The sequence below is a fragment of the Antennarius striatus genome, chromosome 12, assembly GCF_040054535.1.
Source record: "Antennarius striatus isolate MH-2024 chromosome 12, ASM4005453v1, whole genome shotgun sequence".
NCBI classification, from domain to species: domain Eukaryota; kingdom Metazoa; phylum Chordata; class Actinopteri; order Lophiiformes; family Antennariidae; genus Antennarius; species Antennarius striatus.
The window spans coordinates 3938838-3955000 of NC_090787.1; the positions used below are offsets into that span (position 1 = coordinate 3938838).

Genomic DNA, 16163 nt, shown 5'->3' on the forward strand with positions numbered 1-16163 from the left:
AAACTTGTTCACTTGTTGCTGCATTCTACCCATTGCGGCGGTGAAATACGACTAACTTTTAGCCCCGACTCCGGCGCTGCTGGCTATATGTGTCGACCGAAGCAGATTTAATTTAAAATAATTGCTTTCACCCTCACCAGCATGCAAATGAGGCAGAAACACGGTCTGTCATTCATGGATATTACACGTTTATTCACCGGGTGTTTTTATGCTAACAAGCTGCTGAGGACTGACGGAGAGTCAGGCGGTTGCCTAGCAACGTCTGAGAAGTTAAAATCCTGACAATGAATTTTATCCTTTTAAAGTGAAGAAGTTCAGTCGTTTTTTAGCCTTTTTTAAAAAAAAAACTTTTCTGAAGTGTTTATAATGAACCAAATTGTTCAGAAAAAACAGTGGCAAATAAAATAGTGTCTCATTCTCTACTGGAAGTGAAAGGATTTGTGTAACTTCCTGAACTGCTAATTGCAGAAACCAATAGTGGAAGCAATTCGACGTTGGTCAGCTGACATTACGCAGAACACGGAGAATATTTGTCCTCATTTAAAATACTGTTACTTTAATTTGAACCGTTGGCTCCAACATCTCGTTTGCCGTTTGCGGATCATTGCATCAGCCGATGCCAGGAAGCGAAGCCATGCCAGACCCACGCCGTGCAGCGAAGCCACAGCCAGCCAGCTAACCACAGCTTAGGTTGGGTTACCGTCAGCTTGTTGGCTGGCCTCGCTTTGTGTCGATCCGGAGACGTAGAAAGCAATCAGCTCTTCTTGGAGCAGTTGCAGATCCAAGTCGTAGGTGTACGTTTTCAATGGCGGAAGCATCCGTTGGAGGGTGCACTCCGCCTCGGTGGAGGTTTGCGCTCTCATTCATTACTTTTTCACAGTTGTGCGACTGGTTCCAGTGAAAAGACATCCATGTTGCTTAAACTCTGCCTCAGACCATATGTTAACAATTTTTGATTTAGCAATCATTTAAAGCAGCATTAAGTGCAGATCCCAAGGATTTGCTGGTTGCAGAGCTTTTTGGCCAGACTGACTTCATCCTGCTACTATATTTGATTTCATTACTGCAGCATGTGATGCTACTGGTTCCACTGGCTTATAGCTGGAAATACTGTCACAGCTGCCAGAACCCTGCTGCTAGAATTAAAAGTATCTCCTGTACTGATAATTGAGTATCCGCCAAACGCACACATATGCATACAAATGCTCTTCCATCGGGGTTCCAATGGTTAGCAGATGTCTCAGTTGGTTTCCGGATGATGTCAGCTGGAGTTTAAGAGCATTCACACGCTTACACACAAAAACGCATACATATATCTTGTTTGGGTTTTGACTTCCATTCATTTCCTGAGGACTTCCTTTATAACCATCTAACCACCCAAACCCTAAACTTATCCTAACCTTAACCAGTGACCCAAAAAACTACTTTTTTTTCCCCCAAATGGGAATTGGGCTTCTTTCTCCAGCTTCCCCATCTGTCCCCAATTAAATGATGTTGAGTCTGAAATGTGTCCCCGAAAAGTAGGCCATGTCATACGCCAGGGGTGACGAATTAGTCCAGCGCAAAGCCAAAGAAAACCTCTTACCTTGGTAAAGAGCTGGACAAAAAATGGATGCCCACGAAACCAGCGGCGACACTATCCTGGTTGGTTTTAAAGGTCCTACCTTTCCTGAGAGACACCCCTGGTGGTCTCTGGTTTTTTAATCTTATGTCAAACTTTCTGAGGGTAACAATCTGCCCCCCTTAGAAAGTTCACGAAACTCCAGCTGCAATGCTGCCTCTTCTGCCCCCAGAAAGACTCTCATCTACCTCGTTTGTTTTAGCATTGACCGAAGGGTTTTAACTGGGATGCCACAGGAAGTCAAGGACTTGGTAGCACTTATTATGAATGCGAATGAGCTGGGTCGTGTGTCTTCCTATGTGGCCCGATGATGAACTTGCGAGTTCTCCAGGGTCGACCTCGCCTGGGATAGACTCCATCGTCTCTGTGACCCCGCAGAGGAAAAGCAGTGGCAGAAGATGGATGAGTGGATGGTTTCCTCTCATTTGTTTCTCTGACACTTCCTTGGCGATACGGTCGGTGCTCCTAGCTAGGTTAACAAATGTCTGCATTTGTGCGACTAATGTTTCATGTTTGGGCTGCATTCACAACTGGTCGGAGATTCCAAGACAATCACATGACAATTTATGGGCTGCCTTGCTCCAGGGCGAGTCAGACGAAGAAAGTCAGCGTTTCTATCGACTTGTTGTGTGTATTTGCGTTAACGATTGCGGAAACTCGCACTGGATCAAAAGTGAGGGATGAAAAGATAGTCAAAGCGTTCTTTGTGTTTGTCCTTCCTCACTCCTGTGGGAACCCACAGAGGCGTCGCTCGTATATCCTCGATTTGATCTCCGTGTGTCCGACCTCTTGTTTTCTGCTGATCAGAGTTGAGAAATGAAACAAGTCCTTCATGACGATCTTCTGTCTGTAATGCAAATCTCATGGTAGGAATGAGAACGCACATTTCTAGCTGTTCTTTTCTAATGAAAGAAAAGTGCCCTTTTCTAGTCTATAGCGTCCACATCCACACACATCCCGATTCGTACTGAAGTTGAGAACATAAAAGCAACACAAATGCTGCGTTTCCTCAGTATTGTGAGTCAGTCGCTGTGGAGAGACGAAGCAGGAGCCACAATGTAAACCAATGCTTTTTAGGATTTTGGGTTACAATTAAAGTGGCGGTTGTGTAGTGATTATGGTCGGGCTAACGGCTGCTTAGCGGATGAAAGGAAGTCAATTGAAGTGGCAAAAACAACCATGTGTGCACATTTTGTTCCTTTGTTCAGCTGTGATTTTTCTCCATCCCTCCTTTGTTTCCTGGAGAGACGAAGACGAAGAGGAAGAAACGTAAATATATGCTGTGAATTAGTTGGATTTCCTCATCAGTCAGTCGTCCGTTTTCTAAGTTGTTCGGCTGATTGACAGGAAGCACTCACAAGTCCGAACCCGCGACCTCCTCGAGAATGTGTGTGTGTGTGTGTGTGTGTGTGAGAATGTGTGTGTTTGTGTTGACACACAGCTGACAGCTTCCTGTGTTTGTTGGAATGACAAAGCTGTTTTCCTCCTATCTTCTATCTTCCATCCGTCCTGGTCTTTAAACCGGTTTCTCTGTTGAATTGAAACAGTTACAGGAACCGTAAACCTGATCAGTTTCATCATCATCCACCTTGAACGACACACGTGGTCGTGAATAATTCGCCCGATCGTTGAATTATGGTCACGGCGGAGCCGTCACATGTTCCACCAACGACCCTCTGCTTGCTATCCAATCCCAGTTTTCCTGTAGAAACACAGGATATTAAAAAAAATTCACAGGAAATATAAACGGGAATTTCATATTTTAACGGTTCATTTTGTCTTTTTTATAGTTCATCGGTCTCTCTCTCCCCCTGTCCCGAGATAGATTTAGCTGATTTAGCGTTCCCACTGTGGAATGTTCTTCGAATGTGCGTGTGTTTTGTGTTTGGGACGGTGCATTACATGAACACACACACACACACACACACACACACACACACACAGCCGGACACTTGGGCTTGTTTTCTGCTGAGAGAGAGAGAGGGACGAGGCGGTAGAGAGAGAATCCATATAAATTTGACTTGGTTGGAGGACAGACGGGTGACCAGATGAACCGACAGGGAGGGAACAAGTGAAACCGGGAGAGGGGAGGAGGGCGGGGGCGGGGGGGTGGTCATAGAAATATGAGATTACAAAATGTGGAAGACGACTTTGTTCTTGTTTCTGGAAAGCTTTTGTGAAAAGTGCCACAATTCCCAAATACCCAGAACTAAATGAAGATAATATAAGAACAAGAGAGACTTGATCATTAAGATTTCATAAAAAAAAAAAAAAAAACAGATCCGTGTGTGTCCTGTGTCGACGGAATGTTGATCTGATAATGGGATTAACACCGACTGACCGCTCCTCTCTCTTTCTCCAGGGTCCTTGAGGACGGAGGGCATCAAGGCGTCTGACGTACTTCCTGTGCTGAAGGAGAAAGTCGCCTTCGTGTCAGGTGAGTCCAGACGAACCGACAAACCCCCAGCTGTTTGGGATCACGTCGAGCCGCGGCTCGTTCCTGAACCCATCACTCAGTCTTTTAATCAAATTACATGTGAAAGTGGGCCAGAACTCCAGGGGATGTTTCAAGATCTTATCCTCCCCTCAAGGATCACTTTTTAAATGATGCTAAAAAGCAAACCTGTAGTTTTTCACATCAGCAGCTGTTCAGTCGTCCGTATGAAGTACTCTGGATGACCTCTGACCTTTGGCAGAGAAAAGTACATATATCTAGAGTCAAAACCGTCTGCTCTGTTGGAGGAAGTTGGGCGAAACACTATTATATTTTTTTGATATAATAATAAAGGTGAATCCTGTTTGTATCAACTTTATTAGCAGCATATTAATTAGCACGCAGCTAATCCACGCATTTAAAACAAAACATCACTCAGAAATACATCACACATCACCGGAGTGGAGCGCGACCCCAACACCTCCAGAGACAGGAAGCAGGCAGGGAAAGCCATCGGAGACGCTTCACACCCTGAAGCGTGACTTACGTGAACCTCTGCGCTCTGACAGGCTCAGCGGGTCGCGTCGCGCCAAAACAAGCAGAGCAGACACACAAACCGTTTCACTTTACAGTCCATCGGCCGTCGTCCTCACGCACGGGCACCAGTCTGATGAATGAAGACTCCTAACTAACTCTGACCTCACATGACCGCCTCGATTCACCAGCCAGGACCGTTCTCCTGGAAAATATTTCAAATTAAACTTCTACAAATTTTTGTACGTAAAGTGTTATTAATTAACTTTGTGTTTTAAGCACCAAAAATTATTTTTTTTCCCACGTGAGAAAAGTTTTTGGGTTTTTTTCTTTCTTCGGAGACGTCAAATAATTTTAAAAATTGTATTTCAGATTTACGTTTGGGCCAGAATATTTCACTTTTTGGACCAACAGGATCTAATCTTGCAGAAAATCTTGTGATTCCACCGTGTATTGAATATAAAACACTGTCGTGTGGTATTTTGGATCCCATCCTGGAAATAAACCCCCCTCAGACCCCTGAGGGTTAAAGTTTACCAGCGAGGAACTGAATCAGAAAGTGAGAACGGACGAGAGAGCCTGAGAAAGCATGGCAGAGAGAGAGAGAGAGAATGTTAAACGACGAGTGCCAACAACAATCTGTCATCGAGATTCCTCCTTAGATTACAGCAACACACTCCCTCCTGTCTCACACACACACACACACACACACACACACACACACACACACCTCTGAGCAGCAGCTTCATAAACAGTGCGGTGTGTGTTTTTTACATTAATCTAACCAGAACATCTCGACACACATCATCAGTCACAGAGGGACGAAACCAGTTTGTGTTTGGGACGGCGAGCAGAGCGTGTGTTCTGGCTGGCGTTGCCGGGGATACGGCAGTGATGTTGCGGACACACTGTGAAACGCCCTCATAGGGGAATAAATAGTCGGTAAATAGTAAACAGAATGTTGTTGTTTGTGTACGCAGGTGGGCGTGACAAAAGGGGCGGTCCTATCCTCACATTTCCCGCCAGGAGCAACCACGACCGAATAAAGCAGGAGGACCTGAGGAGGCTGGTGACCTACCTGTCCACGGTGCCCAGGTAGGCCAACGGTTAGCGTCCAGAGGCTGAAGTGTGTGAGGAGCAGCTTCAGAATCAAGCGCTCCTTTCTTCCCCGGGGCAGCAGCAGCAGCAGACGGGGGGGGCAGCGTTTCATTTACATCGGGGTGAAAGCTGCAGTGTTAGCGGCAGACAGCAGCGGGTCTGTCAGACATTTGGAACGGGTTCCCCACACATTTTAAGCGACTTCACGATGAGGGGCGTCAAAGCAGGTCCTTCACTGATGAAGACGATGAGGAGGAATCGCCAGATGGTGTGGGGGGGGGGGGGGTTTGTCATGAAATAGTTAACTCAGGCGTATAATATCTGTCATTTACAGTTTTCACATAAATGAAAAGTAAGTTTGTATGAACTGAACGAATCCTCAAATGACGGATTGTCCCTGAATGCACCGGCGCAGGAGGAAGAGGAGGTGTTTTAAACCTGAAAGGCCAAATTATGTTATCATTTGATTCCTACCAGCGCCGCTCTGATTCCTCCCGATAATTGAGCTTCTGTTGCCATGGCGATGAGCAGAGATGGCGCTTCCCCGCGAACCAATCAGGAGGCTTTTGTAGAATTTGTCTGCAAAGCTGCTGAGGTGGGGGAGAAATTAGTCGATGGCGTCGCCGCAGTGATAGACGACACTGTGAATTGTGGGTGGTTTGCTCTCCTTCAGATTAATTCACAACAAGGGAGACGTTACCCGTCTCGCCACCACGGGTGATCGTGATTGGGCGAATTTTGCTCATTAAAAATGCATCTTTTGAAAACTTTTTGTTGTAGCTTCCAAAGTTCAGATGTCACCTCTCCTCTCCGTCGTCTTTCCCATCATCCCTTTCTTCTCCTCCCGTCAGCGAGGACGTGTGCAAACGCGGCTTCACCGTCATCATCGACATGCGCGGCTCCAAGTGGGAGCTGATCAAGCCCCTCCTGAAGACGCTGCAGGAGGCGTTCCCGGTGGAGATCTGCGTGGCGCTCATCATCAAACCCGACAACTTCTGGCAGAAGCAGAAGACCAACTTCGGAAGCGCAAAGTTCTCCTTCGAGGTCTGAGGATCCGCTTGTTTCCTGTGCGTCTTTGTGTCTGACTTTACCTCCATCCTGTCTCTGGATCATCCTCCGCTCGTCTCCTCCAGACCAGTATGGTGTCCGTGGAAGGTCTGGCCAAACTGGTGGACCCCTCCCAGCTGACGGACGACTTCGAAGGCTCTCTGGACTACAACCACGACGAGTGGATGGAGCTCAGGGTCTCTCTGGAGGAGTTCATGTCCAACGCCGTCCACCTGCTGTCCAGACTGGAGGACCTGCAGGTGAGGGGCATGCTGGGAGGACCAACGGCATCTTCTGCATAATGGGTGAGGTAAAAAAAAAAAAAAAAAAAAAAGCCTTCCTGTGTTTTGCAGGAGCTTCTGTCCAAGAAGGAGTTCCCTGCCGACGTGGAAGGGTCTCGCCGGCTGATCGAGGAGCACACGCAGCTGAAGAAGAAGGTGCTGAAGGCCCCGGTGGAGGAGCTGGACCGGGAGGGCCAGAGGCTGCTGCAGTGCATCCGATCCAGCGACGGCTTCTCAGGGAGGAACTGCATCTCAGGCTCCGCCGACTTCCAGAGTCTAGTGCCCAAGGTCTGCTGTTAACGCCCCCCCACCTTAAACCCAGGAGCATTTCGATCCACCCCGCCCATCACAACGACGTGACCCATCTCCCTCCGTCTCCGTCAGGTGGCCAGCCTGCTGGATAAGCTCCACTCCACCCGCCAGCACCTCCATCAGGCGTGGCACGTCAGGAAGCTGAAGCTGGACCAGTGCTTCCAGCTCCGCCTCTTCGAGCAGGACGCCGAGAAGGTGAGTCGCACCTGAGGGTGATGTCAGCGACGGCTGGCGAGGGGTGGGGAGCTCAGAGTTTTTAAGTCCTGATCAGACTTTTTATTTTATCTTGAAAGAGCAATGATTACAGTTTCAGAGAGGAATAAAACTTGTATTTAATATTTCAAATAGCCTCCAGTGTTTCCTCTTAACGTTCATCTTCATTCTGGATTCCAACGCTGATTCAGATTTCCTTCCTCCAGAAAAGTTTCCTGCGTCTCTTTTCACTCGTTTTTTCACTTTAAAACTCCCTGGAAACGTTTTTTTATAGCGTAAATAAATTAGACCGTCGTGTTTATCCCAACAGAAACACGTCTAGCGGTTAATCCAGCAGAGAGGGAGAGGAGTAGTGATACAGGAAATGTCTTGGATGCTTTTATTTTGTAAATCCAACCATCTGTTAAAACTAGAAATAACCAAAGCTGATATCAACAAACCGATTAGAAGATCAATAAATCATGAGGACAAACGGATATTAATGACTGCAAACGCGTCGCTTGCTGTGGGAATCCACGTGTTGTCCTGGCCTCCGCTGGCAGAGCTGTGTGTCACACACACACACACGCACACGCACACACACACACACACACACACACACACACACACACACACACGCACACAGATGGGCGTCAGCGGTATCTCGCTGCACACAGGAATCCAAACGCAGGAGCGGTAAATATTTACTGTGAGACAAACAGAGAGAGAAAAATAAAAACATTGCTGTCCACATCAGTCCTGTGTGTGTGTGTGTGTGTGTGTGTGTGTGTGTGTGTGTGTGTGTGTGTGTGTGCGTGCGTGTGTGTGTGTGTGCGTGCGTGTGTGAGTTTACACTCTGGCAAACACTCAGCCCTCAGAAACAGTCGGACCTGACGAGGCGTTTAGGTCCGAGGGACATCAGAGAGACGGACGGCTGTTCCGCCGAGGTGGTCGCCATGGCGACCGCTCCGCGCCGCCTCCGTCTGTCTGTGAAGATCGATTCAGACGGAGAACAGCCTTGAAGGTCGTCTCCTCCGGTTGGATCGGTCGCTCCAGCCGCTCTGAAATGTTTCACGCGCTTCTCACGCGGACGCCGCCACCGCAGCCGCCGCCGCCACCACACCTGCTTCCCATTAGTCGCTGACACGCGTTGCGTGGCGTTCCAGCGTCGCTCATGTGTGCCGTGTCGCCTGTGTGCAGATGTTCGACTGGATCAGCCACAACAAGGAAGTGTTCCTGCAGAGTCACACGGAGATCGGCCGGAGCTTCCAGCACGCCGCCGAGCTGCAGACGCAACACAACCACTTCGCCATGAACTCCATGGTAACTGATGATGACATCACCACCGTGGTCATATTACATCACTGTCTGCTAACAGCATTAAAATAACGCTGATGAATTGTTTGAGCTGAGGTCTGGGTAGACGACACCAAACCAGTCACCACCTTTCTCTCAACCCCCCTCTTTTTTTCCCAGAATGCCTATGTAAATATAAACAGAATCATGTCGGTGGCGAGCCGCCTGGCGGAGGCCGGCCACTACGCCTCGGCGCAGATCAAACAGATCTCAGGTCAGCTGGATCAGGACTGGAAGAGTTTCGCCGCGGCGCTCGACGAGCGCTCCACCATCCTCGCCATGTCGTCCGTCTTTCACCAGAAGGCTGAGCAGGTGAGGTTCTGTCAGAGGGGGGGGGGGGCGGGGGTGTCTGCTGAGCGCCCCCCTCCCTCGGTTGTTCCACTGATGTGTTAACCACCTCGTCCAGGCCTCGCTCTGCGTCCGTCGTGTCTCCAGAATGGAACACTTACATCAGACGCTTTCAGCGCTTGATGGTGTTTAATGGATCAAACGTTTCGGCTGCCCAGGGTTGACATGGCAACAGATGGGACTCCCATGATTCCTGCTGGGCGCTTGACATTAGCTACCAGTGTAGGGTCGAGGCAGCGGGAGACGGAAAACCAAGAGAAAGAGAGCAGAAAACAGAAACGAAAACTAAAATTCTTAGTTAATCCTGTTATTAATTCTGTTATTAAACCTGTTATTAAACCTGTTATTAACAGTTATTAACCCTGTTATTAACCCTGTTGATAGCCATTAACTAAGCCGACCATCATGGCTGTCCTAACCACTGTCTAATCTTCCTTCACCCCTCCACTTATTCATGCTTAATAGCATCTGTAATAACAGTATCCTAGTACTAACTAATAGCTGCTGCCCCCTGCTGGCGGGGAGGAGTCATTTCCTCCCAGTCTGCGTTGGTTCACTAAACACTCTTCCTCGTGTCGTGTGGTTTTCAATGCTGTGCTCCTCAGTTCCTGTCGGAGGTGGAGGCGTGGTGTAAAGTCTGCAGCGAGGGGGGGCTGCCGTCAGAGATGCAGGAGCTGGAGCTCGCCATCCACCGCCATCAGAGTCTGTACGAGCAGGTCACCCAGGCGTACACCGAGGTAAGCACTCGGCTGAAACCCGATCCGCCACGCAGGCCGGATGTCCGTACCAGCCGCCGTCCGGACCTGCCGTGTGAAAAACCGTCGGCGTTCCGCTTAGACGTGATCTGGGAACGCTCTGGCGCTCCTGCTGCTGTCTGGAGCGTTATCTGCAGACGGGCGGCGGCTGCGTCGGCTCAGTTCCCACTTATCTGTGGGCAGATAAGGTCGTATTTAGACAGACCCACACAGAGGTCTGGACGAAGCCTCTCGGCTTGACGAGATACGACGGCGTCGTTTCAGGCCAGAGCCACGCCGAGGCTAACAAGAGCGTCTTCATCGCGTCTCAGTTTCTGCAGGATGAGACGCAACGTGACGTCATGCCCGTCCTGTACGGTGACAACTTCCTGCAAACAGGAAGTAAACGTTTCATCTGTCAACCTCTATGTTTGTTTCCAGGTGAGCCAGGACGGCAAAGCCCTATTGGACGTCCTCCAGAGGCCTCTGAGTCCCGGTAATTCTGATTCGATGACAGCCACCGCCAATTACTCCAAAGCGGTCAGTGCCATCGCATTCCCGTCAGCTTTTCCGGTTTAGGGAATTCCATGACGACATCCCCCAAAAAATAAGTTTTTCTTCTGTTTAACGTTTGAGTCGCTCCGCAGGTCCACTGCATCCTGGACGTGGTCCACGAGGTTCTCCACCATCAGCGCCGGCTGGAGAACATCTGGCAGCATCGGAAGGTCCGACTGCACCAGAGGCTGCAGCTGTGTGTGTTCCAGCAGGACGTCCAGCAGGTGCCAACGCACAAACGTCCCGCGCAGCACAAACGCACCACATCCAGTCACCTCCGGCCGACGCAGAACTACGTTTATACGTAACCCAAGAGAGCGTTTAGGAGCGGTAAAGAGGGGTGGGGGGGGGGAGGCAGGGGAAGAGAAGAAGAGATAGCATCAACAGCTATAAATTCATTGAAAACAAAGCTTTGCCAAGAGAAGTCGTCATGCTTTAGTCTCTATGAGACCCCAGACAGACATAGAGACGCATAAAGTTGCGCTGAGGACGAGAGACGTGCGTAAAAAGTGAGAAAAGGAGCGAGTGAGCGAGTGGGCTAACGCCGCTAGTCTATAAATCACCGGCAACAGGCCGATTCCAGAGCGGGGTTGTTCTGCCTGAGGATAAATGTGACCCCAGAGAGGAAGAAAAGGAGGGAGGTGGGGGGGGGGACGCAGACGCCGAGTTGTAGCAGGACGTATGAGGTGTGTAGTGTGGTTTGGCAGGTTTAGTTGGACGTTCAAACAGAGATGGTCCAGCTGACCCGCCGACGACCTCCGCTCGGCTCCAGCTGGACCGACGGCGCCGCGGTGATGTCATGAGCCGGCGTTTGGATCCTCGCGCCGAGTTGACGTGTTAGCCTGAAACGTGGAAACAAACGTTTCAGAGCAGGAAGTAGGAGTCGTACCTCGTCAGTCCTTCGTCTTGAGACTATCTCCTACTCTCCTCCTCTTCCTCCCCCTCTTCCTCCTCCTCTTCCTCCTCCTCCAGGTGATGGACTGGATCGAGAACCACGGCGAGGCCTTCCTCAGCAAACACACCGGCGTGGGGAAATCTCTCCACCGAGCACGAGCCCTGCAGAAAAGACACGACGACTTTGAGGATGTGGCTCAGGTGAGTTTGTCCACACCTGCCCCCCGCCCATATATGGTCATAAATAACACCATAAAGAAAGAGGAAACCCCTGCTTTCTGTACGACGGGCCGTTCCTCTCCTCCCTCCAAGCGCTGGAAGTCAGTAGTTTGTTTTCTAACGAACGTTTATTCTCCTTCCTGACATCTGTGAGCAATCCGCCCTGATTAATACCAAATTTTCAAAAAACCGCAAGTGATGCTGACGGCGAGAGGCACGAAGACGAGCCTCTGCATGACTATGTATGGTCACAAGGCTTCCCTGGGAGGTCGGCATCCCTTCCCAGGCGTAGGTTAGCGCCTCAGAGACGTTCGGCTCGTAAAAAAAAAAAGACGCCACAGCGTTAAAACCTCCTGCTGTCCGATCAATAATTATTATTTAGTACTTTGGTTGGAGGAGTTTCGGCGACGTGTTAATCCTGAACAAGTGAAAGTTAATCCTATAAAGAGAGCATGGTGTTGTAATCTTGTGTTTACATTCTGGATTAGGATTAACCTTCATGGTTCAGCGTGTTTTGGGTCGTATCCTCTCCCTCTCTGTGTGTTTTCATCAGCGTAGTGATGCTAATGGTGTTTTTCTGGTAATACTCTCTCCTCTTAATGGAATAAACAACATGTTTATTTAACACACACACGCCGAGGGAGGAGTATCTGAGCGTTTGACAAACAAGTGTAGAAAATCTCTAATTAGAATCTTTAAGCCCAGGATTTTTATATACACTTAATTAATTCATCAATTCAATCAATTTGTTCTGTCAAACGGTCGTTTTGTTTTTCGGTTTTTTTTTTTTTGCATTCAGACGACAGGGAATATTCTTATCTAATCCTGAAATGAAGCAAATAATCCCATGTAAATTACCCTCTGATATATATCCATACTGTAGATTTGATTGCTTCTGCCTTCACTGGGACCCATCTGAAAACATCAGATGTGATTTTTTTTTTTTTTTTTTTCCTGGAGGGAAATATTCTGGTCTTAATCTCTCATATTTAGAATCGATCCTGATCCCTCTGATGAAAGCGGAGCTTAAACTCTCAGACAGGATTCAGATTCTTTCTGGGGACATTTATAAAAACTAGATGGAATATTTTGGGGTAATTAAAAAAGATTATCGACGATAGAAAAGCCGGCAAGACGACGCTGTTCAAAAAAAAAGACAAAAAACCAAGAAAAGATAAATCTGATCCTGAATCTCTTAAATGCATCGTAACTGGAAGGGTGGATGCTTCCGCTGACGACGAATAAATTATTGTGTGTCCCCGCCTCTTCCCGTCAGAACACCTACACCAACGCCGACAAGCTGCTGGAGGCGGCGGAGCAGCTGGCCCAGACCGGAGAGTGCGACCCCGAGGAAATCTACAAGGCGGCCCGGCACCTGGAGGTCCGGATCCAGGACTTCGTCCGGCGGGTGGAACACAGGAAGCTGCTGCTGGACATGTCCGTGTCCTTCCACACGCACACCAAAGAGGTGTGGGCACGGAGAGGAGATCAGAGCCCGATTAGAGACGAGATCTCCCTTTAAACGTGTGTGTGTGTGTGTGTGTGTGCGTGTGTGTGTGTGTGTCCAGCTGTGGTCCTGGATGGAGGAGCTGCAGAAGCAGCTGCTGGACGACGTGAGCTGCGACTCGGTGGATTCGGTTCAGACTCTGATCCAGCAGTTCCAGCAGCAGCAGACGGCCACGCTGGAGGCGACGCTCAACGTGATCAAGGAGGGAGAGGAGCTCATCCAGCAGCTCAGGTGATGACGGACGACCGATGACGACGATCTTGCGTTCAGCCCGCTGCGGTAGAACATCGTAGAACGTCTCCTCCTGTTTCTGTAGAGATGCAGCCATGTCCACCAACAAGACGCCCCACTGCAGTTCCATCGCTCACATCCAGGGGGTGCTGCAGCAGCTGGACGAGGCGCAGGGCCAGATGGAGGAGCTGTTCCACGAACGCAAGATCAAGCTGGACATCTTCCTCCAGCTGCGCATATTCGAGCAGTACACCATCGAGGTGAGAGGGGGCGCTCTCCTTCTTTCATTCGTTGTCTTCTTCTGCAGCCGCTGAATCCCGCGGCGTTCGTTTTCCCTGCAGGTCACGGCGGAGTTGGACGCCTGGAACGAGGATCTGTCGCGTCAGCTGAACGACACCGGCCGCTCGGCCTCCGGCGGCTCAGGCGGGGGCTCCGGCGGCTCCGGCGGGGGGTCGGGCGGCGCCTCCTCGGGCGGGTCGGAGGACATCGGTCTGGCGGAGCAGCGGCTGAAACGCCACGCGGAAAGGAAGGCGGCCATGAACAACATGACCTACGAAGTGATGCAGCAGGGCCAAGACCTGCACCAGTACATCATGGAGGTCCAGGCTTCAGGTAGGAAGACGTTCCAGCGCTCACTCCAGAGTTTACGTCGCCCTCTAGTGGGCAGGTGTGCACAACGCAAGATTTTCACAAAGTGCCGTATTTCCATCCCGTAACTTCTCTTAAAACCCGAGCAGTACCGTCGTCACGTGAACGACCAATGGGCCGTTACCGTGTATGCTACAGACGTCCTTGTGTGCAGCTGGATTTAGACTATGTTTAGCCTAGCTTAGCAACACTTTGGGGAAACGGCTTCCTGGTTCAATCCATAGCGAAACTAGAACACTGATGTGAAGATAACGGGGTGATTTGAGGAATTATCCGTCCGTTTTTCTCGCCGCTAACCTAGCGTGTCGGTGCTCTCAGGGATCGAGCTGACGGGGGAGAAGGACATGGATCTGGCCTCTCAGGTTCAGGAGCTGCTGGAGTTCCTCCACGAGAAGCAGCAGGAGGTGGAGGTCAACGCGCAACACACCCACACGCGTCTGGAGCAGATCCTGCAGCTGCGCCACCTACAGGCCGAGGTCAAACAGGTAAGCGCGCACGCATGTATTCGTATTCCGTAGCCGCTGATCCTGCGTCAGATCACAGAAAGGCCGGACGCCGGATAAGTGGGAGAAAACGGAGGATGGGTGGATTGATCGACTCGTAAATCGTTGTCAGACTCCCAGCGGAGCGTTTATATCGAACGATCAATAGAGATGGAGCTGAGCAGGAGATTTTTCTCCTTTGTCAGAACCATCTGCCTTCAATACCCACAATGCATCGGGGTTTTAGCATTGCCGCAGAGGTGAGGAGTGAGTTTCTGAGGTTTACTCGCTCTGATTTGGTTTTCAGACTCGGATGACGTCCCCAGAGGGGTTTTATGAGCTCGCCACACGGCTTCCTCTGGAGCCACAGGAGTACGGTGGCCTGGAGGGCTCAAACTCTGCTCCACTTCAGCTGTGTAGTCCAGACAAATCAAACAAACGAAAGCAGATGTCAGTGTCGCAACACAACTGAAGAAGCAACAATATTTGTGCTGAACGCGGCTCGGAGATGCGTGCTGTTGCCACAGACGATGAATTATTTGCTTATTCGGCAGAAAATTCCCATCTGTAAACTGTAAACATCAGTGGGTGAAACCGGTCGAGTTCCCCTGAACTGAAACTGAATTTATTTGTATAATCTCAAGCACATTTTTCTAATCCAGACAAGACTCGGCCCTCAAAAAAAAAAAAAAAAAAGTGGAATATCATTTATTCTGCACATCCCATTCCGGAATGACTCCTGCGCGTCGGAGGAATGTCAGAATAACCCCCGGCTAACCTCAGATGTGGATGCGAACGCGCTGTGGGTTGAGACAGGAAGAGCGGCGCTGCTGCAGATGGATGAATGTGAATAATTTATGAGCTTTATGGGAATGTGCTAATAACATAGACAGACACACAAACGCACCTACCGCCCCGCCCGGGTTCGACGCTCGCATGCAGCTGCAGCTGAATGAGGGTCAGCAGCTGCGCGGATAAAAACACCACGTGTGATTATTTGGATAATGTGTTGAATGTAATGCATGGAGGAGATGAAGAAACATCTTTGATGTGAAGTTTGTTCTCCAGCTTCTTTAGTCTGTGCTGCCACCTGCTGGTGAGCGCCGGAACAGGCCGGGATCATAAATGTATCGATTACGATCAGGCGATTAATCGGTGATTTTATTTAAATGGCTCCGCCCCTGGTTGGTTGTCTGACACGTGTGTGTTCCCTCCTCTTCCTCACACTCGTCTTCATCTGTCGTCACCTGAATACATGACGCTTGTTCCTCCAGGTGTTGGGATGGATCCGCAACGGCGAGTCCATGTTGAACGCCAGCATGGTGAACGCCAGCTCCCTGTCTGAGGCCGAGCAGCTGCAGAGAGAGCATGAACAGTTCCAGATGGCCATAGAGGTACACACACACACACACACACACACACACACACACACACACACACACACACACACACATATGCTCACACACACGTCCTAACTTCTCAAACCAGGCTAACTGCATTTTAGTGGCAATTATTTCAATAAGTATTGGTTTGAATAGTTGCAGATACACACACACACACACACACACACACACACACACACACACACACACACACACACACACACACACACTATTTGTCATCTGCTACCTCAATTATTTCACTCTGCACTAATTTTGAAGAGTAGCAGA

The 16163-nt window shown here is 49.6% G+C and overlaps 1 protein-coding gene across 1 annotated transcript in view; it reads left to right on the forward strand.

The window, feature by feature from the left end:
* LOC137605427 (kalirin-like) overlaps nucleotides 1–16163 on the forward strand; it is a 66262-nt gene that overhangs the window by 17409 nt on the left and 32690 nt on the right. Inside the window, 18 exon segments of the mRNA XM_068330111.1 lie at nucleotides 3984–4058; nucleotides 5570–5684; nucleotides 6539–6731; nucleotides 6821–6994; nucleotides 7088–7303; nucleotides 7400–7522; nucleotides 8720–8842; nucleotides 8996–9187; nucleotides 9829–9960; nucleotides 10399–10497; nucleotides 10605–10736; nucleotides 11485–11607; nucleotides 12902–13093; nucleotides 13194–13363; nucleotides 13449–13623; nucleotides 13705–13975; nucleotides 14330–14496; nucleotides 15768–15887. Coding sequence (XP_068186212.1) covers nucleotides 3984–4058; nucleotides 5570–5684; nucleotides 6539–6731; nucleotides 6821–6994; nucleotides 7088–7303; nucleotides 7400–7522; nucleotides 8720–8842; nucleotides 8996–9187; nucleotides 9829–9960; nucleotides 10399–10497; nucleotides 10605–10736; nucleotides 11485–11607; nucleotides 12902–13093; nucleotides 13194–13363; nucleotides 13449–13623; nucleotides 13705–13975; nucleotides 14330–14496; nucleotides 15768–15887 — 2792 coding nt within the window.